Source organism: Ochotona princeps, chromosome 6, assembly GCF_030435755.1.
Source record: "Ochotona princeps isolate mOchPri1 chromosome 6, mOchPri1.hap1, whole genome shotgun sequence".
Classification (NCBI taxonomy): Eukaryota; Metazoa; Chordata; class Mammalia; order Lagomorpha; family Ochotonidae; genus Ochotona; species Ochotona princeps.
In genome coordinates this window covers 44,609,642-44,634,457 of record NC_080837.1, presented here as the reverse complement: position 1 = coordinate 44,634,457, position 24,816 = coordinate 44,609,642, and the positions used below count along the sequence as shown (strand labels likewise).

The 24,816-nt window shown below is 36.8% G+C and overlaps 2 protein-coding genes across 2 annotated transcripts; both read left to right on the top strand.

Moving 5' to 3' along the window:
* Window positions 1-9,920: 9,920 nt before the first annotated feature.
* LOC101518381 (olfactory receptor 4F17-like) lies at window positions 9,921-10,862 on the top strand. The gene has a single exon (XM_036495571.2). The coding sequence runs from the start codon at window positions 9,924-9,926 to the stop codon at window positions 10,860-10,862; it is 939 nt and encodes a 312-aa protein (XP_036351464.2). The 5' UTR covers window positions 9,921-9,923.
* A 7,432-nt stretch (window positions 10,863-18,294) lies between these two features.
* LOC105941807 (olfactory receptor 4K3-like) lies at window positions 18,295-19,221 on the top strand. The gene has a single exon (XM_012926879.3). It carries the CDS (start codon window positions 18,298-18,300, stop codon window positions 19,219-19,221), a length of 924 nt encoding a protein of 307 aa, XP_012782333.2. The 5' UTR covers window positions 18,295-18,297.
* Window positions 19,222-24,816: the final 5,595 nt, after the last annotated feature.

Genomic DNA, 24,816 nt, shown 5'->3' with positions numbered 1-24,816 from the left:
AGATTTGTTTATTTTTATTACAAAGTCAGATATACATAGAGGAGGAGAGACAGAGAGGAAGATCTTCCATCCGATGATTCACTCCCCAAGTGACCGCAACCGCCGGTACTGTGCCGATCCAAAGCCGGGAACCTGGAACCTCTTCCAGGTCTCCCACGCAGGTGCAGGGTTCCAAAGCTTTGGGCCATCCCCCACTGCTTTCCCAAGCCACAAGCAGGGAACTGGATGGTAAGTGGAGCTGCCGGGATTAGAACCGGTATCCATATGGAATCCCGGCGCATACAAGGCGAGGACTTTAACTGCTAGGCCACGTCGCTGGGCCGAATAGGTTCTTATTAAGTCTTATATTCTTAATTCAATCTGTCTGCATCTTTTAATTGGGAAATTTAGCTTTTGGGTACTAAAGGTTATTATGGCAGGTAATGACTTGGAGCTGTCATTTTTCCACAAAAATGACTACTGTTTGTTTTAACTATGTTTTTGTTCTTTTACTAGTAAATTTTTTACATTCATATTGTTTGTAATGCTGTCTTTCTCTGTTTCTATATGTAGTATATACAACCCGACCATATTGTGTCCTAGTGAGGAACTTTTCTGATCACAGCCATGTGGGGTTCTATGTCCTTCTTCTATTTAAAAGTCCAAATATTTCTCAAAAATTGGGAAGTTTTCTGCCATTATTTCATTGAGTAGATTTTTCAAATCATTAGTTTTTTATCCCTTCAGGAATTCCCAATATTGTTACATTACATAGTTCTTAGAATTTTTATTTTTTTTAATTTTTCATGATGCTTACATATTTGATCACAGTAGGAAGGATCAAGGATTAGGGAAAAGTGGGTGAAATCGTTGCTTCCAAATTTGCTATTTATTCTTTTTTCTGGGGGAATGGAAGAGATAAAGAGAGAAACCACCCACCCCTGGCCTCCCAATTGTCCTAGTACCCAGGGATGGGGAACCTCCACCCAATATCAACCCAGGATCCCCATGTGTGAATGTTCCGAGGGTTCTGACCAGGTGGTTTGAATAGTTCTGAAATGCTGTCAATTTTGCCAATCCAAGAATGATGCAGCCCTCCCAAGGTCCATTGGCTGACACAGTCAACCTCAATCCCCATTCCCCCAGATTTTTTTGTTTTGTCATCATTTAGCTAGAGTAGTTGTCCAATTTGTTCTGTTCTCCTTCTTATGCTATGGCACCAAATGGGATGCCATAGTCTCCATGGACTTCAGGGTCTGAATCCATTGCTCTGCCTTTTTTTACCGAAGAGGACATATTCTTGCAGGTGGGCCCAAGAACCAGTGCCAGGCAACTCAAGCCCCACTCCCAGAACTCACGAAATCAACACCCCCAATATTGTTACATCATATGGTTTTACAGTATCATGGAAATTCCAAGCACTATTTTCATTTTTCTCATTTTCTTTTACATTTTCATTTAGCATATAAAGAAATATTTTAAAAGGCACTTTTCCTAAATTAGACATTCCTTCTTTGCTTCATCAAGTCTGTTGTTAAGGTTTTTTATTGTGTTTCTTATGACACAGTATTCTCTTCATTTCTAATATTTCTGTTTGGGTCATTTTTAATGTCCCTGCTCTTTGCTCTTTGCATTTCATATACTGATTTATTAATTTGTTATCTATTTCAAATACTGATTTTTCAAATTTCATTTATTTGATTATCTCTATTCATTTATATCTCTTTGAGTTACAGTCATTCTTCCAAATTCTTAGACATTTTGTTGATCTTCCTTCCTTCACATTCAGATTGAGCCGTCATACTCTTAAGTTCCAGCAGCAATATGCAATGTTTTGAGTAAGTAGGATATGAAACAGTAGGGAAGAGTGTGATCCCAATTCTGACAGGGCAGCCTCCCCTATTTCCATAGTCCTGGAGTGTGTCACAGTCACTTCATCCCACTGTCCATTGAGGTGCAGAGCACTGTGGGCTTGGGTACTGGAGCCACTGACATCTCTGTTGTACAACTGGGCCTCTGGGACTCAGTTTGCCCAGCTCACAGGCAGGAGTGTCCTCAAAGCTCCTGGGAAGAAGACAGGTAAGCCTTTCTGTCTCCTGGCATCATGTGGATTGAAATAGTGACTCCCCTCATGACAGCACTTTACCACAGCATCCCTTATTCTGAAAAGTGGACAGAGCAGCACAGATTCTTCTTTAAGAAGCCAAAGTGCTCTTAATTATCCAGGGAGCTCTACTTGCTGAATGGCTTGACTATGGATGATGGTTTTCTTACCAGGGTTGCCCAGAGAAGAGACTCATTCAGATAATCTCTGCTGATGCTTTCCTGCTCATATGCATCCCATATTCCCTGCCACAATCCAGCTATGGGTCCTGGATTTCAGACACCATTAGCTTGGCTTTGTTCTCTTCTCTTTCTATTCTGTTTTGCTCCTACTAGTGCCCTACTGTGTTCCCACTGCTCTCTTAATCCCCTTAGGTAATCATCCTTAGTTACTCCCATGAAGAGGAAGCTGTTTTCAGTTTTCTTGATGGAAGAGGAGGGAAGCTTTGGTCTTCCTTGTATGGTCACCTTAAATCCAACTCTTAAGAAACACTTTGTGCCTAACAACTATCTTTATAACACTATTTATTCATAGAAGGGATACATGAGTGTTAAGTACTATTTGTGCCAATTTTCTTATTACTCTGAAAGGACAGAAGAATGAAAACTTTGTAACCTTATGCTTATACTACAGTAATAATAGTTTGTTATATTTATCAAAATGCATTTAAAGCTATGCATGGACATTTAAAACTTTCTTTGTAACTGCCTAAAAGCAAGTAGATGCAAGTAGATGTCCTTTAGTGTTTGAATGGGTAAATGTGTAGAACATCCAGACAATTCTTCAATAACAAAGACAAAGTATGTCATGAAAAGGCACAGAAATATCAAGTGTGTATTACAAAGAAGAAGTCAGTCAGAATGCTACATAGCTTGATTCCAACCTTATTTATTGTGGATAAAACAAAATGATTGAGACATTAGAAATGTTAGTGTTTACCAGGTGTTTTCAATCAAAAGAGTGGGACTGGATAGGTAAAACACAGAGAAGTCTTAATCAAGTTCAACTTGATATGATATCAAAATGGTGGAGACATGTGATTGTATATTTGCCCAAATTCATAGACATAGAATAGAGAGAACCCTGAGGAAAACCATCAAATGACAGTTGTGTGTCAAGATCAATAAAAAACAGCCCACTGCAGTGTACAGTATCAATAATGGGAGAGTTGTACATCTATATAACCATGGGAACACTGTTACATACTGTATCTAAAAGGATGAATTTGAATACTTTTATGCAAGAAACCAAGAAAGAAAAACACATATGAATGATTCTGTTTATTGTAAGTTTCTAGAAAATTCAGCTAACAGAAGGCATTGCAAAATGTTAGAGTGTTAGAAAAACACCATGGTGTAGCAGATTAAGCTGCCATCTATAATGTTAACATCACTTTACGGGCAGTCTAGGCTGCCCCATTTCTGGTCCATGTTTCAGCTAGTGCACCTGGAAAAGCAGCATAGAATGGATCAATTACTTGGCTCTTCACCTAGGTGGGAGTCCTGGATGAAGTTTCTGGCTCCTGGCTTCAGCCTGGTACAGCCCTGGCCAAGTGGCTCTTTGGGGAATGAAGCTAGCATATGAAAGTTCTCTCTGTCTCTCACACAGACTCTCCCCTGCCCTCTGTAACTCTGATTTTTAAATAAATAAAACCATTTAAAAATATACCAGAGGTTGTCCCAGAAGGGTAGACTGTGAAAGAAAATAATGATTATCAATGGGCAAGTTGTTATGGATTTAGGCAGCTAGTTCAGAGTCACAAGTTTGGAAGCCACACCTCCCCCACCTATGTAATCCTTTCTGACCAACTGTGAGTCAAATGATGCTTCCCTATCATCACCTGAAACCTGAGAGGGGGCAGTATACATTGTTGTGTAACCACTCCCCTCTCAAATCCCATAAAGGCCCATGGTGGGGAGGGTCCTGTGCTTCCATTGCTCTCACATTCTGACTCTTGGTCTCCCCAGTACCACTTAGTCTCTTACTTTCCTCAAACAGACTCTGAGGACATGGGTAACTCCTGAATATGGATCATGTATTTTTATATTCCTCACCCTCTGTTCATTGCTTGGGCAAGTCAACAAAGATGCAAATGCTAAAATGGTTTGTATTTCCAATTTGTGTACATTTCATGAGTTCTAAGAGAGTAATGTGGGCAGAGAATGCAGGGAAAGAGGAATGGTTGCAGTTTTGTAAATGTGTCCTGTTAGCTCTTTTTGGCATTTATCTCTTTTCAGGTTTTTTTTTTTTTTCAGTTTCAGTGTTAGCTCTTTTCAGTTTGCTTCCACAAACCCAAATCACCAGACACAGCAAGACTTGTGGGATGATGGCCAGGCCACAGGGATGGGAACTAAGGCAGAGAGAGGAAGAGACACATCTTCTATCATCCTGGCAGGAGGGGGATCCAATGGAAAAGGGAGGGGGAGCAAAAAGAAGAGGGACACACACGTGGGAGTGTGCCTTCTTATGGCCAAGGGCAGGTGTCAGGGGGCCATAAGGGATTGGTGGATAGGGCATCAGGTATGCTGCCATGAGGTTCCAGCAGAGTTGTGGGAACAGTGTTATGATATTACAGTGGATTGGCAGGCAACAAAATTTGAACCTAAACGGTACATGAATCTTAGGGAAGTTGAGACATAGGGGAAGAAGTTATTTAAAATGGTACCAAGTCCAAAACAGCAGGGGTCTTCAAGACCAATGTTCAAGTCACTCCTCCATGTCCAGATTGTTCACTGCACAAATATCCTAGGATATTTTATATTGCTGGGGAAGCTGAAACGTAGGTCTACAGTTTAATGGATGGATTTCACAGTAATGATGATTTCTTCTCAGGGTTCTTATTCAGACTGGATTGCCACTGTGACTTTTCACTTGCTAATTTCTATATCATCAGATGTATGGTTGCCTAGTACCTACAGCTAGTAATTAAGAGGGTGTGACTCTAAACATCCTAAAGTGATGGGTGCTGCATCACCAAGCTTGGGTAATAACAAAGACTCCTTACTACATCCTAGACTTGCTGGCATGATCTCTCTCACACCCAGCAACAAAGTGTGCTTAGGGCTAGAGGCATGTCTTCACTCTCTTGAAAGTGATGAACTTTTCAAGGTTGCACACATAGGTCAAGAGTGAGCAAATTGTACACTGAATTATACTTCATTCTTCCATAGTATTAAAAATCTACACTAAAAAGTACTTTAAACATATTATAAACTAACATCAGTGTTGTTATTTTAAAATCAAGATATACTGATCATTGAATACCTAATGCATAATTGTCTGGAACTCCATTTAATAAGAAACTTTACTGAAATAAAACAGTAAACTAATAAAGATTTTCTATCCATTTGGACAACCGTGACATGAACTGGGATACTCCAACAATCTCAGGGGATTTGTTGGTGGTTTTATACCACGCCAACAGCAATTGATTACTTTTGCAACTGAAACTGAAATGTCAACTGAATTTCATTAAGTGGCTCAAGATAATTTAACACATCTGATTTTCACAAGCTATAGCCTTAGTGCCCTTATGGGGAAAGCAACTCAAAGGAGACAGACTGTGTTGGTTCTTGTCTCACATGAAAAAAGAATTTCTGTTAGAGTAGTGAGCAAAAGCAAGATTCATTGACTCAGAAGACTTCTGCCACAGTGGTCTGCAAGTGGGAGTCTTTAAAAGAGAAAGATGGAAAAATTTAGTCTAAGAGGAATCTCTTAACCAAAATTTAGGGGGAAAAGATATAAAAGAGCTGCTAACAATCTGAAGTTAGGGACAAACCCCATGAAAAGGGTGGAATTGCAATCCTGACTTGTCTGCCCATGAAAAAACAAAAACCATTGGAAGGTGGCATCAATAACTTTTACCTATTCTCATGATGAGCAAAGCTCAAAAGGATGAAATCACTACTTCCTTGGTATATTGATAAGACTGGAAAACCAGAGGAGTGGAATTGCTATTTTACATCCCAAAAGACAACTTCTGGGAGGAGCAAGTATCTTGCACACTATTAAAGACATTCCCCTTTTTTTTCATCACCCCAGGGACCTGGCCCTGTCTGCATATTAGCCCATCTAATTGCTTAAGGGACTTATCATCAGAAGAATGTTTTTTAAAACAACAATTATTTAATGCTAGACTGCTTCGTAGGAGATTTTCTTCTCTTTCTATTCTGATTTCCAGAAGATGCCATGATTGCAATTATTCTTAACAAATAAATCCCAGAGAAATGACCAAGATAATTTTCTCCATGAACCTTGCTCTGTTCAGCAAGATCCATTCAGTCCTGTTGGGTAATTTCACCCCAGGGACCTCTTCAGGCGCTGAATATAGTTCAGGCTGAAGGAAAGTGCTTCCACAGACACTACCTTCACTCAGCAGGGACATGTCTCAAGCACACATCAGAAGACAAAATGAAAGAAGAAACTTTGTGCTTACTAAGACATTCCACATTTGTTTCTTTCAGATGATTCTCTTTTTTTCCTTAAACATTTATTTATTTTTATTTGAAAGTCAGATTTACAGAGAGGAGAGACAGAAAGATCTTCCATCCGCTGGTTCACTTCCCAGGTGGCTACCTTGGCTGCAGCTGAGGCAATTTCATTCCAAGAGCCTAGAGATTCTTCCAGGTCTCCCGCGCAGTGCAGGGTCCCAAGGCTTTTGGGCCATCCTCTACTGCTTTCCCCAGCCGCAAACAGGGAGCCGGAAAGGAAGTGGAGCAGCCGGGACAGGAACCGGCACCCGTATGGGATCCCAGTGCATGCAAGGTGAGGACTATAATCAGCAGGCCACCATGCCGGGCCCTGAAATGATTCTTAAAATCTTTCTATGGATCTTTTTCACACATATTTTGGTAATTAAGAATGATTTCTTTACTTTCTGGCATTTCCAATGAACAGTTCTAAGATTTTCTCTTCCTATCCTTTTCCTCATGGAATTTCTTGAATCTCCAACATTGGTGCAATGCCACAAAAATACATGGCCTCGGAGATGCTCTACGGTCTACTTTGGGAAATCCAAGTCCTTTGATGGCTACTCGACCTGCACAACTTTCCACTTGTGAATTTTTCCCTGTCATTTAAGACTTTGATCTCATCTGCCTACTAGACAGCAATGTATGTTGTACAATATAACTTTAAAATATAAGCAAAAGGGGCTATATTTTGAGTGAGAAGGTGTATTACCAAATAAGTGCCAATTACAGTGCATATCTGAGACAAAAGAATATAGCATGGGTGAGGAGGGAGAAATCTAGCACCTATTCCCTGTTTACCATCCATTGGATCTCCCGGGTAATCTATCATATTCTCTGAGGAGAGTCTCTATAAAATACAAATAATGAGGATATTTTCAGGTTGAGTGTTATAGAAAAAAAAACTTACAGAAACATATTGCCTATGGATAGAGTGAATGTTTTACTTCATATTTTCATGCTCTAAAAGAGTAACACAATTTTCCAAAATAAAGGATTTCCAAAGAGAGTGACAATGTTATTAACTTTCTAGATAGCAAGTATCAGGTATTGACATATTGCTTGAACTATACATCCCATAGTATGATTGCGTATATGTACGGTAATGTGCCTGGAGGGATTTTAAAGAAAGTTTTATCGTGTATCATTTGCTTAGAGAAAGTTCTCGGCTATATAATTTTATGTTTTGCAAGCTTGAAAAGTTGCTCCTTTTAAATAAGCTCTAATTAATGCAAGAGAGAATACATAATATTAACTGCTATTCACAGAATTCTAAGTGAGTACTATGTGTTCTGATTCACCTTCAAATTCATTCATTCAAATGTACTGTTTTATAAAAGAAATAGTAGAGGAAGACATAGCTTTACTTTCAGGTGAAATATTAGCAACAATAAATTTTCAGCCTACATTTAAACTAAAAGTTCATGGTCATATTAGTTCTTCTAAATAATAGTTAATACTAGTAGAGTAATTGGTTGGTTTCATATTTTAATTCTATTTGCCACAAACTTTTTGAAACATCGTCATGTAATAATCAGCTATTATTATGCAGTGTTAATGAATACCAAACTTCTTTTTTGTGGATTTTTTTCCTAGGAATGCATATGTTCTTCTTTTACCAAATCTATCTCAAACACATTTGAGGAATTCGACTTTCCAATAACTCTGCCATTCAATACATATGGACGTTGTTATTAAAATCTTCTCCCAGAGAAGTTTGTACTAATAAGAAAAAGAGTGAGTTTTAAAACAAAGATTAGATTGCTCAAGTTCCCACACTCCTCCATCCCAGATTCCTCTCTGCCTGCACTTCCCACAGCACTGTTGATAGTCTTTAGGTCCTGCCTCATCATCTTATGTGTGCCTGATTAGAACCACTTGGGTAGACAGATTTCTTGCAATGTTTTGTTCTGTCATTACACTGTTGCAAACATTCTGATGTAAACATCTGTGCTCTGATGAATACAAACATGGATATATTGTGAGTAATATCAAAATATTTTCTTTAGAAATTAGGTAAATCTTTTCTATTAGGGAGAATGTTTATTTGTACATTGTGGAATATTGTCTATCCCCTTAGCAATAGCAAGCTTGTATTTCCAAAGAGCTTTTATTCTTATTGCCCTTAAAAATTCTTCTGATTTCTTATTGTAAGGAAAAGGGAAAACCATGCTCATGATGAAGTCATAGTCTTCATTGTTCGTCTGCTCTCCTGGGAGACACTCTGGAGATTTCAAAGTAAAAAAGGAAACAAATGAAAATTTAAATAACGCCAAGAGAGGAAAATAACAAAGGCAAAGTCAAAACAGAAAAATTAACAATTTTCTTACCAATATTTACCTCAAGAAGAATTTTCAATTTTAATTACAAGATCAGTATGAGCAATATGATTATTATACCCGAAGTTGAATAATTAGAAATCATGTAGCTTTAACCTCATGTCCATTCTCTACTAGATCAATACACATATATTGTTTTCATCCAACTAGTTATGTCAGGTATGTATTAAATGACCTTCTTCATAGTTTCTCATAAAACAATGTCATATATTATCGAGGGAGTAAAACAAAGGTTTGATTTTAAAATGCATCATAGAAGAGGATAATGAAGAGTTGAAGGACTACGCACACCACAGAGAAATCATAATGATATAATGTCATTAGTATTGTGCTGTAATATTCATTCAGTTTGCTAAGTAATACCAGTTATCTGGGACTATATCCCACTATCCCCATCAATACCAGTAATATTTTATTCTCCATATACCTCTGTTACGATTTCATATATAAAATGGAACAGTGATGATTAATACTAGCCGATAGTAAAAACTTAAAAACTAATAAAACTCACTAAAATGAAAGTTATGTAATTATAATCTCTCTTCTTTCTCTTTCTCTCTCATCAAAACAGTCAAAGCAAATACTAATATTTTCAAGCTGCAATTGAATACCTGTATCTGACACCTAGAAATGTGAAACACTGCCGACATGGGACTACTGTAATTGACCTGATTCAAGCGACTTACAGCGGATGCTGTTGGTGTTCCACCTAGATTCTTATTTAAACACGAGTGGACTGAATCTATTCTCTAGGGTAGTACAAAGTCTTCTTAATATATTCCTATAGTCCTGCTTCCATTATTCCATTTTTGTTTGATTTACATAATAATCTTATCTCCCATTCTGTTGTTTGGAGATTCTACCATAATTATATAACTTTATTGAACAAGACGTCTTTTCAAAATTATTCATGATACTTTCATATTTGACTGCTGAATTCCGCTGTGAAGCATAAATTCCAAATTTGAGTCTTCTTTCTCAGCCCACTAATAATGTCATACGCAGTTACTATTAGAGGATAAACTGAATAAAATGGATTTAGGAAATCAGTCCATGGTGTCAGAATTCGTGCTTCTGGGACTTTGCCAGTCATGGAACACTCAAGCCTTACTCTTTGTGATATTTTTGATGCTTTATCTGCTCATCGTGTCTGGAAATGTTTTCATCGTAATCTTAATCATCACTGACTCACATCTCCACTCCCCCATGTACTTCCTGTTGGCCAATCTGTCCTTTGTCGACATGTGGCTTTCCTCGGTCACCACTCCTAAGATGATCACAGACTTCCTCAGGGAGAGCAAGACCATTTCCTTTGGAGGCTGCATGTGCCAGATCCTGTTTGTGCATTTTGTTGGAGGAGGCGAGATGGTGCTTCTAGTAGTTATGGCCTATGACCGCTATGTGGCCATCTGCAAACCTCTCCATTACACTACCATTATGAGCCTGCAAAAGTGCACTGGGTTGGTGGTGACTGCCTGGACCATTGGCTTTGTGCATGCCCTCAGTCAAATTGTGTTTATTGTACAGTTACCCTTCTGTGAACCCAAGGAAATAGATAGCTTTTTCTGTGACAGACCACTGGTAATCAAGCTTGCCTGCACGGATACCCGTAATTTAAACATTTTTATGAATATCAACTGTGGGTTTGTGGCCATTACTTCCTTTGTCCTTTTGTTGATATCCTACACATACATTCTTCTCACTGTCTGCAAAAACTCTAAAACTGGAGCATCCAAGGCCCTCTCTACCTGCACTGCCCACATCACTGTGGTGGTGCTCTTCTTTGGGCCCTGCATCTTCATCTATGTGTGGCCACTTAACATCACCTGGATTGACAAATTTCTTGCTGTGTTTTATTCTGTATTTACACCGCTCTTGAATCCAATTATTTACACTCTGAGAAATAAGGAGATGAGAAGCGCTATGAAGAGATTTAGTAGCTGTCACATAGACTCTAAGGAATACACTTAGGGCCAAGAAATCTAGCAATCATTTGTAAGAGAATTTTACAATTAGCTCAGTTAGTTAATATCTGATTATTTATGCTCTGAGAACTAAAGAAATTAGAAATCCTATGAAGAGGTTTAGATGCTAATACATGACTCTAAGGAAATATTTACTGCCTAGAAATCCATCAGTCTTCCACAGGAAAATTGTCCCTTAGTCTTTTTATGCTTTCAACAGAATTAAAGGAGGCTCTAACTTCTTTATGCTTCCTGGTTTTTTTTCATACATAAAGATAAACTTCTATCCTGCTGAAAAACATTTTATTTAATTTCTCTTGAACTTTCACAGAACAATCTTGGAAATACATATTTCTCTAGCATTAGCAGTTCTCCTCAAAACTTTCATCTAGTTTGTCAAGAAACAACAATATTATTTTTTCTTTAATTTTGTATCCTATTCTACTGATAAACAGAAAAGAGAATTAAAGAAAATGTTAGGCTCCAAAGGCAATAAATGTGGAGGCTTCTTGAATTCCATTAATTCAACAAATGTACAAAAGCAAATAAATGAAACTTAATGCTAAACCTTTGGTTGTCTCAGTTTCACTGGCTCTAGTTAATCTTTATTATTATGAAAGAAATCCTTCCTTGGCAACAAGACATCCAGTACAATAGAGCTTAAAGTTATAGGTATGAGAAACAAAAACTTTGTTGTACTTAAATAGGTACATAAACAGGAGCTTAAGCTCTTACATCTTCACTCCCATATCAAGAGAATGAAAATCTTGTTTTTAATAAAAGTCATAGTCAACATGCCATTTCACCATTCTGTTAGATCCTGCTGTTTTAGACAATCAGGTATGTTTTTGCTCAAATGAATTAATTGGTTGTAACTCAATAATGCATTTATATTTCTGTACAATAAATTATTTTACCAAAAGCAACGTTGTATAAACACATGAACTGAGCAACCAGTGAATGAATCAATGAAGCAACCAATGAATCAAGGAAGAAACCAAGAAATAAATATGTAATTCTTAAAATCAATGCAGGTGTAAATACAGCATAAAAATATAAGAAATATAGCAAAATTAATATTAATAATTAGTCTGACTAAATCTGTAGCAAGCAATGCATGCATCAAAAACGCAGAAAGTTCCCAAACAAATAATTTATTGTTCTACTCAGAAAACTACAAAAACATGGACAAATAGAATCCCAAATAGATAAGAAAAAAAGAATTAATAAAACGATGAGCACAAAAATATGACATAAAGACTGCAAAAAAATAGCAAAAAACTGAAAAGCTGGTTCACTGAAACAAGAATAAAGGTAACTGAACTTTGAGTTCAACTAAGTAAAATGCAAGAAAAAATTTCAAATATTTAAAGTCAGAGGTGAAAATTAAGACATGATGATTAATATTATAAAAACAATAGACTGAAAAAACAGTTTCCTACCAAAGGAAAGAGTAAAGACTAAAGACCAGATGGTTCAGCCACCAAATTCTGCCAAACATTTAAAGATTTGATGCCAATTCTTTAAAAAATTATTTCAAAAAGTAGAAGAAAGAATTCTTCTGAACTCATTGAGGACAAACATTTTACCTTGGTGTTAAAGCCATCAAGTATACAACAATTAAAAATACATGGACTGGGGCCCGGTGGCGTGGCCTAGCGGCTAAAGTCCTAGCCTTGAACGCCCCGGGATCCCATATGGGCGCCGGTTCTAATCCCGGCAGCTCCACTTCCCATCCAGCTCCCTGCCTGTGGCCTGGGAAAGCAGTCTAGGACGGCCCAATGCATTGGGACACTGCACCCACGTGGGAGACCTGGAAGAGGTTCCTGGTTCCCGGCATCGGATCGGCCCGTTGCAGCTCACTTGGGGAGTGAATCATCGGACGGAAGATCTTCCTCTCTGTCTCTCCTCCTCTCTGTGTATCTGACTTTGTAATAAAAAATTTTAAAAAATCTTTTAAAAAAATACATGGACTAATATTGTTGATGAACATAGATGTGAAAATATTCAACAAATGCCAGTAAATAAAATAGCAATAACTTTAAAGTTATTCACTGCAATCAAGGGGATTCATTCTAGGAATGTAAGAATTGCTCAATCTGCACAAAATAATAGATGTGATATACCACATCAAAACATGCAGAAAAAAAGCATTTTGAGAAATTCAACACGAATTCATGATTAAAAAAAAAATCCTGAATAAAGAACATACCTCACCATAATAGAGACCATATTTTACAAAACTGTTAACATTATATTTAATGGGGAAAATATGAAGCTTTATCTTTCTAAGTTCTGAAGAAGTCAAGGATGAACACTTTTACCACATACTGGAGTCCTAGCTTTAGCAACTAGGCTTTACAAAAGAGAAGGAAGAAAGAAGAAAAAGAGAGAGAGAGATAATGAAAGAAAGAAGGGAAGGGAAGGGAAGGGAAGGGAAGGGAAGGGAAGGGAAGGGAAGGGAAGGGAAGGGAAGGGAAGGGAAGGGAAGGGAAGGAGAGGAAATGTGTAACTGTTATTGGCTGGGAGGAAGGGGCAGTGCAGTGACTCAACAGGCTAATCCTGTGTCTGCAGCACTGGCAAAGCATGTTGGCCCCAGTACGTGTCTCAGTAGTTCTACTTCCAATTCAGAACCCTGCTTATGGCCTGGGAAAGCATTGGAGGGTCGTCTAAGTCCTTGGAACCTTGCAACCCTGTGGAAAAACCTGTGAAGCTCTTATCTCCCAGCTTAGGTTCAACTCAACTCTGGCTATCACAGCAATTTGGGGAGTGTAGCAGCAGATGGAAGATTTCTCTCTCTTTCTCCTTCTGTCTATAAAACTGCCTTTCAAATAAAAATTTTAAAATAAGACAATTGTCAGTGGTATTAGATGATATAATTTCATATATAGGAAACCCCCAAGACTGTACCAAGAAGTGATCAGAAATAACAAAATGTAAATTGGTCATTGTCACAAAATATAAAGTCAACATGCAAAAAATCAACAGCATTGTTATACACCACAATGAGCTCTTGAAAAAAGAAGTCAGGAATCTAATCTTACATCTACCAGCTACCAATAAACTAAAATTCGTAAAAACAAAAAATCAAAAGATATGAAAGATTTCAACAACGAAGACTATAAATCATCAACGGGTGAAAGTCAAAATAACACAAACAAATAAAAAAATCTGTGTTCACTGAATGAAAGAACCAACACCCTAAAAAAATTAAACCCCCAAATTACAAATTTAATATAATCCCAATAAAAGCAATAAAGACATTTTCACAGCAGTAGAAAAAGTGCTACTAAACTGTGTATGAAACCAGAAGTACTCTAATATACAAAGCAATGCTGAGCAGAAAGAACAAGTAGAATACAGTATGCTACATTACTTAGGATGGCACTGACCAAAAAAAAAAAAAAATCCATAGACAGGCAGAACAGAATAGAGTCACTGGAAGTAAACACACAAATGTGCAGCCAACTGATCTTGTTTTCTTAAAGAATTCATTTATTCACTTGAATTTTATAGGAAAAGAAAAAAAGATATTCCATTCATTCATTCACTTCCAAATGGCATCAGCAACCATAGAGAGGTCAGGATGAACCAACCACCCAGAACTGGATCCAGATCGGCCACATGGAGCAGAGGCCCAAGTACTTGGAACCATCTCCTTCTGCTTTCCCAGTTGCATTAGCAAGAAGCTGTATTACAACTCGAGCTGCCAGCACTTGAGCAACTACACAGATGGGTTGCTGGCATTGTAGGACAATGGCATAACTCACTGTGCACAAGGCCTCCCCCCCTGATTTATTTTAAACAAGGATGCTAACTTTCAGTAGGGTTTACATTCTGATGAGTTTGGACATATATATAATCATGTGATATTCAAGTGGTTTTACTGCCCTGAAAGTTCTCTGTGCTCTGGCTATTCACCAGACTGGAGAGACAACCTATACAGTTGGACAAGATGTTTCCCTGGTATATACCTGACAAAGGATTAATAACTGATATAGAAGAGGTTTAAGCAACTCAATAGCAAACATACACGCACCAAGGAATACACACAAATGGATAGTAGACTTTAAAAAATCTCTCAAAAGATGGCAAACAAATGGCCAAAAAGATATTTTAAAAATCATTCACTATCATCCACTAATAATCAGGGAAATGCAAATAAAAGCCAAATGAGATATCACCTCACTACAGTTAGATTGGATATTATCAAAACTATGGAAGTGATGGTAAGGATTTGGAGAAGAGGGAATCCTTCTGCAAGTGTCCATTAGCACAATCACTACAGAAAACAATGAACAGATTAAAATATAGTAAATATGTTATAAATACCCATCACTCCTCTTATTTAAAGTGTAAAGTTACATTAATAATTTAAAACCCAGAATCCCAGTTAACCAGAAATAATATTTTCTGTAATAATATCAGAGATAAATGGTGTGAGGGGAAAACAAGGAAACAGAAAGAGCAAAGGGGAATGCCTATACTTACAAAACTACATTATGGAAAATAATAAAAATCAGCTTAAAAAAGAAATTATATGGAAACAAGACAATAAATGAATTTACTGCTACTTGGACAGCAAAGGCATGCATGAGGATACTCCCTCAATATCAGAGGGTTCCTTGGTGATTTTATATCAATAACAGGACACAATTTCTTCCACACATAAAACTGAAATACTCATTGATTGCATTATGTAACTCAAAATCAGGTAATGCATATAGAATTATAGAAGCTGTATCTTTAGTACTATCATCAAAAAAAATTTTTTAATCAATTGTTTAGTGCTGGAACAATTCACATGAGATTTTCTTTTCCTATTCAGTTTTCCAAAAGATGCAATGATTGGAATTATTCTTAACAACAAAGAAGTCCCAAAGAGATGACCAAGATAATTATTTCCATGATTCTTGTTCTGTTCAGCAATATCTGTTCAGTCCTGTTGGATAATTTGACCCAAGGGATCACCTCAGGTTGTGAATATATGTGAGGCTGAGGGACAGGGCACAGCAAAGGACATATCTAAGGCACACACCACAAGACCAGACTAAGGGAATCTGATCTTAAAGAAATTTGTGCTTAGTAAGTCATTCCACCTCTCTGATTCTCTTCTTTCAGATGATTCTTTAAAATGTTTCTATGGATACATTTCACACATGTCTATTTTTCATGGCATTAAAAATGACTTGTTTAGGTTTTGGCATTTTCAGAAAAATATTCTGAGATTTTTTTTCTTCCTGTCTTTTCTTCCTGGATTTTCTATGATCTTCAGCACCAGTGCAATCACCATCAAAATACACTCTCTAAAAACTTCGTTCAGGTCCACCTTGGGAGACTGGAGTCCTTTAGTGGCCATCTGAAATAAGTGGTGCCTGATCAAACGAGTCTTCTCATTTAAGACAAAAATCTTTCACATCAGGAGAGCACTGCACGTAATATAAACTATATAGACAGAAAAAAAAGAAGAGTAAACATGATAATAAGAACTGATAATATTATAGGAAACTATCTGCATATTCATATTTCCTAAGTTTAAAAAAATTCATTAAGCCATGCATAAATGCATATATCATCACAAAAAATTGTTTTTGGTCATCACTTTGCGTATTTTACAGAAGGGATGGAGATTGGTAGTTAACTAAATGAGGTAAGTAAATAGAAGTTCATTAGCAGAGTTTCCAGTTTGTCATTCTCTCTACTTAATATCTGAAGAATGCAAGGTTAAGAAAGAGTGATAGAATTTTCCCAAATTCAAACTAGCATGAGTTTCAAGTAGACTGTAGAATACTAATTCTGCTAATCCTGTGCTTTTATTTTGCATTACATTTGGCTAAAAATATTCTTTGTGTTCTGTGTTTCTTTTGGGGAAGAACATGTCTAAGTCACAATAGAAATACATGCTCAAGGGAGGAAAACACATACCTAAAAATAAAGGAAGGTAGCTTGAGTGAGTGGGGCACTTTCTCCCCATTTACCTCACCAAATGAATATCTCAATAAATCTGTTCAATTATCTGAGAACGTGCATCTCATAGTAAAATACAAATAGGGATGGTCTCAGACAATTTGGTGGTATTTAAAGAGAAAAGTATATATGGAAACACACCGCATGTGGAAGACATGCAATGTTTGTTTCACATCTTCACACTCCTAAGAGAATAGTTTTTGTGTTACAAGTGAGAATTGCAACAATTCTTTAAAAGAATGCTCTATGGCCTCTTTGGCCCCATTTAAATATTAGTAACTTTACTTAAGAAAAGGAAGATGGAAAAGTTGTTTTAACTTCTTAGAAAACAAACAGCAAGCACAACATGCTTCTTGCATCATACGTTCTGTAAGATGGCTGAGTGTGTGTATGTTAATTTAGAGGAACGCTCCCAGTAACTGTTTTAAAGAAAATGTGTCATACAAAACTTGCTGATCAAAAATATTCAGATGTACACTATTATCTCCAATGAGCTTAAAAACAGTATTCTTTTAAATTAATCATAGTTAATCCAGGAGAAAACAATATTATGATCCACTGAGTTCTAAATGCATTTTTGTGTGTTCTGATTTACCTTCTCATCTGTCGATTTGAATGTACTTTTTTACAAATGAGAGAACAAATACAGAAATAGTGTTAGCTGGGGATAACAAGGTCAGATACTAGTAGAATACGTTCTCAGCCTGCATTTGCAAATAAAAATTTATGATTATCCCATAATTCTCCTAAATATTGGTTTAAAAATAATAGAATAATTGTATAATTTCAAAATACTCACAGAAAAGGCACATTACAAAAGAATCATGTGTGCATTCCAAAAATTTTCCATTAACATAAACATTTCAATTATGTTTGAAGTTCCTTTGTGTACTCAGTCAGTCCACTGATACTATGAAATATTAGCAAAAGGAAAACTGATTAACATTATTCTTTTGTGAGTTTTCCCATAGGAATGTACATATTATCAATGAGCAAATTCATGTCAAGCACAGTTGGAGTCCTTATTTTACTACTAGTTTCTTTTCTATCATTTATTCAACAGGTACAGAATTAGGCATTGGAAGCTTTTGAGTGTTGGTAAGAAAAACTGCTTTAAGAAAAAGTTCAGATTGTGCAGGTTTTCCAAACAGATGAATCGAAGAGCCCTCCTTTTTACATGGTCCTGGCTTCTTCATCTCCTGTTTGTGCAGGGGACAATGCAAGCTCATCTCAGCCTTGACTTCTTTTAGAATCAATCATAGGCAATTGTAAGTTAATACTTGGGGTACCTGGAATCAAGAGCAGTGCAGCTTTCATTTGTTCAAAATTTCTGTTTACAGCTATTCTTTACATTCATTAGATAGATGTTAACTTTCAATGTGTACACTATACCCTAAAAATTAATGCTTCCTTGTCATCCCACTAACAGATAATCTGTCATATCCAGGTGACTGTAGAGGACACAGCTAAATCAAATGGATCATCGAAATCAGTCCATGGTGTCAGAATTTGTACTTCTGGGGCTCTTCCATTCCTTGAATATTCAGGCCTTACTCTTCATGGTATTTTCCACACTTTACATCATCATTGTATCTGGAAACATTGTCATTGTGATCTTAATCATCACTGACCCTCATCTCCACTATCCCATGTACTTCCTGTTGGCCAATCTATCCTTCGTTGACATGTGGCTTTCTTCTAACACCACTCCTAAGATGATCACAGGCCTCCTGAAGAAGAGCAAGACCATTTCCTTTGGAGGCTGCATGTGCCAGATCTTCTTTGCCCAATGCATTGCTGCACTTGAGATGGTGCTTCTAGTAGTTATGGCCTATGACCGCTATGTGGCCATCTGCAAACCTCTCCATTACACTACCATTATGAGTCTGCAAAGGTGTACTGGGTTGGTGGTGACTGCCTGGACCATTGGCTTTGTGCATGCCCTCAGTCAAATTGTGTTTATTGTACAGTTACCCTTCTGTGGACCCAAGGAAATAGATAGCTTTTTCTGTGACAGACCACTGGTAATCAAGCTTGCCTGCACGGATACCCGTAATTTAAACATTTTTATGAATATCAACTGTGGGTTTGTGGCCATTACTTCCTTTGTCCTTTTGTTGATATCCTACACATACATTCTTCTCACTGTCTGCAAAAACTCTAAAACTGGAGCATCCAAGGCCCTCTCTACCTGCACTGCCCACATCACTGTGGTGGTGCTCTTCTTTGGGCCCTGCATCTTCCTTTATGTGTGGCCACTCAGCATCACCTGGATTGACAAATTTCTTGCTGTGTTTTACTCTGTGTTCACACCGCTCTTGAATCCAATTATTTATACTCTAAGAAATAAAGAGATGAGAAACGCTATGAAGAGATTCAGAAGCTACATGTATTTCTAGGGAAAACACAACTGTCTAGAGACCTAATGTTTCTTTGATTATTTGAAAGTTATCCAATCAGCTTTCCCATGTCTTATTCCATGTTAAATGATATCTAAATATTTTAGCAAAAATATGCAACCATCCCATTGAAAAGCATCTTGTGAATTTTCCTGCAATTTTCTTCCTTGTTCCTTAGGGAGAACACTTTTGTAACATTGACATCACCTTCAAGTTTTGCTTTTGTATTTCATCAAAAATCAATTTATCTTTTTAAAAACTTTTGCTTTCTTAAAATCTGTCTATTTCTGTTAGAACAGCAGATCCACAGAGAGAAGAAGACACAGAAAGATCTGCCATGCACTGGCTCCCTCCTCAAGTGACTGTAAAGGCTGGAGCTGCGCTGATCTGCCGCCAGGAGCCAGGAGCCAGGAGTTTTTCCAGGTCTCCCACGAAGGCACAAGGTCCCAAAGCTTTGGGGCATCCTCTACTGCTTTCCCAGGCCATAGGCAGGAGCTGGAATGGAAGTGAAGCAGCTGCGACATGAACCAGTGCCCACATGGAATTCCTGTGCATGCAAGGCAAGGATTTAGCAGTAAGCCAACACACTGGATCCTGTATTTTATCTTATTAAGCTAATCTTACCCAAATATTAATGGAAATAGGCAAGGGGGGTAATTGAAACATGATGAAATAAAAATGACAAATTATACAGGGAATAACTACGGAGATGGCCGTTAGCTTTGATCTAGCTGAATAAGAGGAAAAAATAATATAAAACCTAATACTTATGATGTAATTATTTCAGACTCAAGGTCTAAACTTGCTCTGTAAGTTAATACTATTGTGTGGATCTAAATTCCTGAAATTTATTATTTTTGAGGTCAAATATTGAAGACTACATGTTTAAGTATGATACTAGAATATCTATGTCATTAGATCTAAATTCAAAAAAAACGTAGTGAATAATTATATAATTATATATTATAATTATATAATATAATATATAATATATAATATAATAATTATATATTATAATTATATAATAATTATATATTATATCTTAACAAGTCGTCAGTGGATACTGGTGTTCAAACATGCATGTCACTTATTTGTCTATGTTCACTAAAGTACATGCATTTGGAATGTTAGAGAAGCTTCAAGGCACCATCCACAACATAATGACGAAGAGAAGCAAGTATTACCTTCTCTGAGTTCATCAGTACACATTTGTATCCATGCTTCAAATGAGACATCACATTTTGCTGATTGTGGTGTGAGTGTTTGACATAGAAGTTAATACTTGGGGTACCTACAACCCATACTGGAGTGCTGAATTCACATGTCAGACCTACTATCCCATTCAACTTCCTGATGATGTACAACCTGGGAGGCAGCAGGTGGGCTCACACGCTTTTGTACCAAGACTTAATTTATGATCCTGACCTAATCATAGTCAAGCCCCTCTGTTGCAAGCATTTGGAGCATTTGGAGCACATGAAAGTTGTCTTTCTGTCCCCATTTCTCTGACTTTCAAATAATTAAATATAGAGATGTTTTCAAATTTAAAATTTGTAAGTATTAAAAGAAATATTTTGAAAAAAGAAATTCTAGCATTAGTAATCATACAGTATTCTCCAATCTAATGGATTTCTAAATTCTTTTTATTAAATTAATTGGTGATGCTGTATAACTCTAACATTAAAAAAATTCCAGGTTTAAGATCATAAATAAAGTTTTCAAAGACTTATAGAGAAAGCTCCTATTTGCTAGTTATTCCTCAAATCCCTGTGTGTAGGTCAAACCTGGGAGGCAAAACTGGGATCACACATGAGTGGAAGAAATCCAACACTGGGTCATTGTGGCTGCTTTCAAGGTCAACATTTTCAGGAAGCAGGAAGCTGGGCAGCCGATCTTGGGCACTCAGATACAGCACAAAGGCACCTGGGCTGCTGAGGGCAAGAGTCTGTCCCCACACATTATATGTATTTTTCTTCTTCTAGAATTAAGTCTACTAAGCATATTGCAATTTAGTTGTAACAATCAACATTAAATTTCTAATACAAAAATATGGCACATGTGTGATTTTTATGTATTTAAATGTGGAATCAAAAAACACAAAAATTGGCGGGATAAACAATGCTATTACAGCACTTGACTTACAATTCTTAACCTTCTGTTATATGTCTTACCTAAAATGCTTTTATGAGATTCAAAAATACAAATTAAATTTTTTCAGGGTAACACACTTGTGTTTTTTTCTTTGTGTAATGCTTGGAGTTCACCTTGATTTCCAAGTCTGCTCATCTATTCAGTGATTTTGACCAACATAACAGGAAATTAACTCCTAACAATTATGGTAAAAGAATACCACAAACCCAGGATAAAATAACGGAGTATCTATATTACAAATAAAAATAACTGCAAGAAATAGCATACATTTCAGTCTAACTGGATTATATAGTGCAGATTTATGAGTGTGCAGTCTAAGTGCAAACCCAAATGCATACCTGCTTGTTAATAGTATTTTAGGCTAGCAATCAACTGTTTGCCTGTCCTTTGATTGTGAAGTAACTCATCCTCACGTGTACACAAATTCAACCATTATGTCTTATTCTTCGTTCGTTTTAGGTTAACGTTCCTACTCAGAATACTAAGCATCTTTATATGAACCTCTTCAATAGTTCAATTTGAGTATTAGTGCTTTTTGCATAGCTTTTTCAAATTTTCTGAGTAAATGGTGTAAAAGGGAAAAACATGGATTGTATTGTCTTACAATTAAAAATGTTAACTCAAAATCTAAGTAATCCATAAGATAACAAAGCAAGAATACAGCAAACAACCCTCATAGATATATATCCAACTGCAATCCATTTATTAGTGTATTTTAAGTATCAAAACACACAAAGACAATAAATAAAAAGAGACAAACAAAAAATGTCAAAGGACAACCATTACTCTATTCTAAACTTACTATAACACTAGATAATTAGTATATCACACTGGAAAAAGAGCAGATACAGAAGTCAATGGCATGGAACAGAGCCAATATATAGATAGAAATACAGTCAGACACTGTTTTTTGACAAAGGGCCAAATATAATATAAGAGTTGAATCTCTTCATCAAAAGATGCTGAAAAAAATAAACATCCACAAGCAAAAAAAAAAGGAATACACTCCCAGACTTAAAATCCATCACAAGAACTCAAATAAATCACAAACACAAATCTAAAACTAGAAAATGTTAGAAATATATGTAGCTTTGAGCTTGGTAGTAACTTTTTAGGTACAACAGTAAACACAAAATACATGAAACAAAGATCTATATGCTGAACTTCAGCAAAATTTTAATAATCCATCTATAAAAGATAATACTGAGATCATGAGAAGACAGTGACAGGGAGAAAGGGCACACACACACACACACACACAATAATTATAAGAAATGTTATCCTAAATATTCCACAGGGAACCCCTCAACTTCAAAATAAGAAAGCAACCTTACTAGAAAACAGACTTTGTTAGATATTGCACCAAAAGAAATATACAGTTGGAAAATAAGTGCATGAAAATAATAGAACATCCTTTGTCACTGTAGAAATGAAAACCAAAACAGCAATGTGATCCCATTATGAACAAATTAAAGCAGCAAAAATCTAGATCATTGATAACATTAAATGCTTGCAAGGATATAGAGCTTTCTATAGAGGATAGAGAAATCTTATTACTGGTGAGAGTGCCAAATCATGTCATCTTGAAGGACATGTTAATGGTTTCTTGAAAAAAACAATACCACTCAGTTTAGAGTTCAGCTGTTGTGCTGCTTGGTGTTATTTTAAAAGAATCAACAGTTAATGCCTGGTCAGTAATCTGAAAACAGATGTTTATAACAACTACAACAGATCTATACGTGTTCACCAAAACTCAGGCCTTTCAGTGAATGAGTGGATATGCATGAACACACAGTGGAATACTATCCAGCAATAAAAAGAAAACCGTTACTGATGTACACAATATGCTAAATATCAATCTTAGTATACAAAGTGAAAATGCCAGACCATCCCAACCAATGAAGTAAGAGCACACACCACTATACATAGTTTATATAAATTCTAAAATGTACAAATTGGTAATAGTAACCCAATACAAATTAGTTGTTGGGAAAGGAGAATGTGTTTGCAGCATTTGCTCACTGTCTTGCTGGTGATGGCCAATCCATGGGTGTATATGTGTGTACGCTTAAATATGAACAGTTAATTATGTGTCAAATGTTTCATAATAGAAGTGTCTTAAAAATCTCAGCTGAGCCAATCCAAAGCCAGGAGTCAGAAACTTCTTCCAGACTTTCCACACGGGTTCAAGGTTCCAAGTTTTGGCTCATCCTTAACTGCTTTCCCAGGCAACAAGCATGGAGCTGGACGGGAAGTAGAGCAGCTGAGACACAAACTGGCACCCATATGGGATCACAGGGTGTGTAAGGCGAGGATTATTAGCCAATTGAGTTGTTGTACCAGGCCCAAAGTCCTGCTTTTAAATAGAAAAAAATAAATTAATAAATTTATCTTAGTGTTTAACACTGATAATATTTTTGAAAATCAGTTATCTAATATCATTCATCTATTTAGATAGCCTTAAAATACACTAGTCTTTATAATTATAGAGCAAATTTTGACAAATGTTCCTGTTTCATACCAGAATATGATTTGGCTCACAGCTGAAATTAGAAATCTGAAATGAGGGACTGGCACACTGACTCAATCAGCTAACCTCCTCTACAAGTGTTGATATCCCGTTCATGGTGGGATAGTGCATGGCCCGGCTGCTCTAATCCTCTTCCAGCTCCTTGCTTGTGGCCTGAGAAAGCAACAGAAGATGGCCCAAACCCATGTTGGGACCCAGAACCCATGTGGGAGACTCCAAGGAACTGCTAGTCCCTGGTTTCAAATCAGTTCATCTCTGGTCATTGTGGCCATTTGGGGAGTGAATCAGCCGCTGGACATTCTTACTCTCTGTCTCTCTTTATCTCGGTTAAAAAAAAATCTGCCTTTCCAAAAAACATAAGTGAACTTTTTAAAAAAAAAAAATCTGGACTAAGAATGCAAGAGATCAAGTTTCAGTTTAATATCCCAGACAACATCTCCTCATCACTTACAGTGATCATGTTTTTAAACTACAGTAATTCTAGCTGGACTGATGTATTGAGGTTTCTCTTGTCTCCGCATTCGGTATTCCAGTACGTTGCCCATTTGATATCACTCTTCACAAAGTCTCCAGGAGATATTCGAAGTAAAAGTATCCCATTATTCTTGTTTTTCCCTTAACATCGAGTATGAAAATTTCACCCAAGGGACATCTTCAAGTGTTCAATATATGTGTGGCTGAGGGGAAGTGCTTCCACAGTTCCTGTCTGCACTCCACAATCAATGTGGTCTCAAGCACACGTCAGAAGGCAAGAAAGAGCATCTGATCTTCAAGAAGCACGGTTTGAATACATCACTTCATTACTTTGTGACTGTCTTCAAGATAATTTTTAAACATTTAAAGTTATTATTACAAAAAAAATTTCACGGGGAGATACTGTACTTAAAAGGGGAAAACGTTTTGCTGTCGTGTTT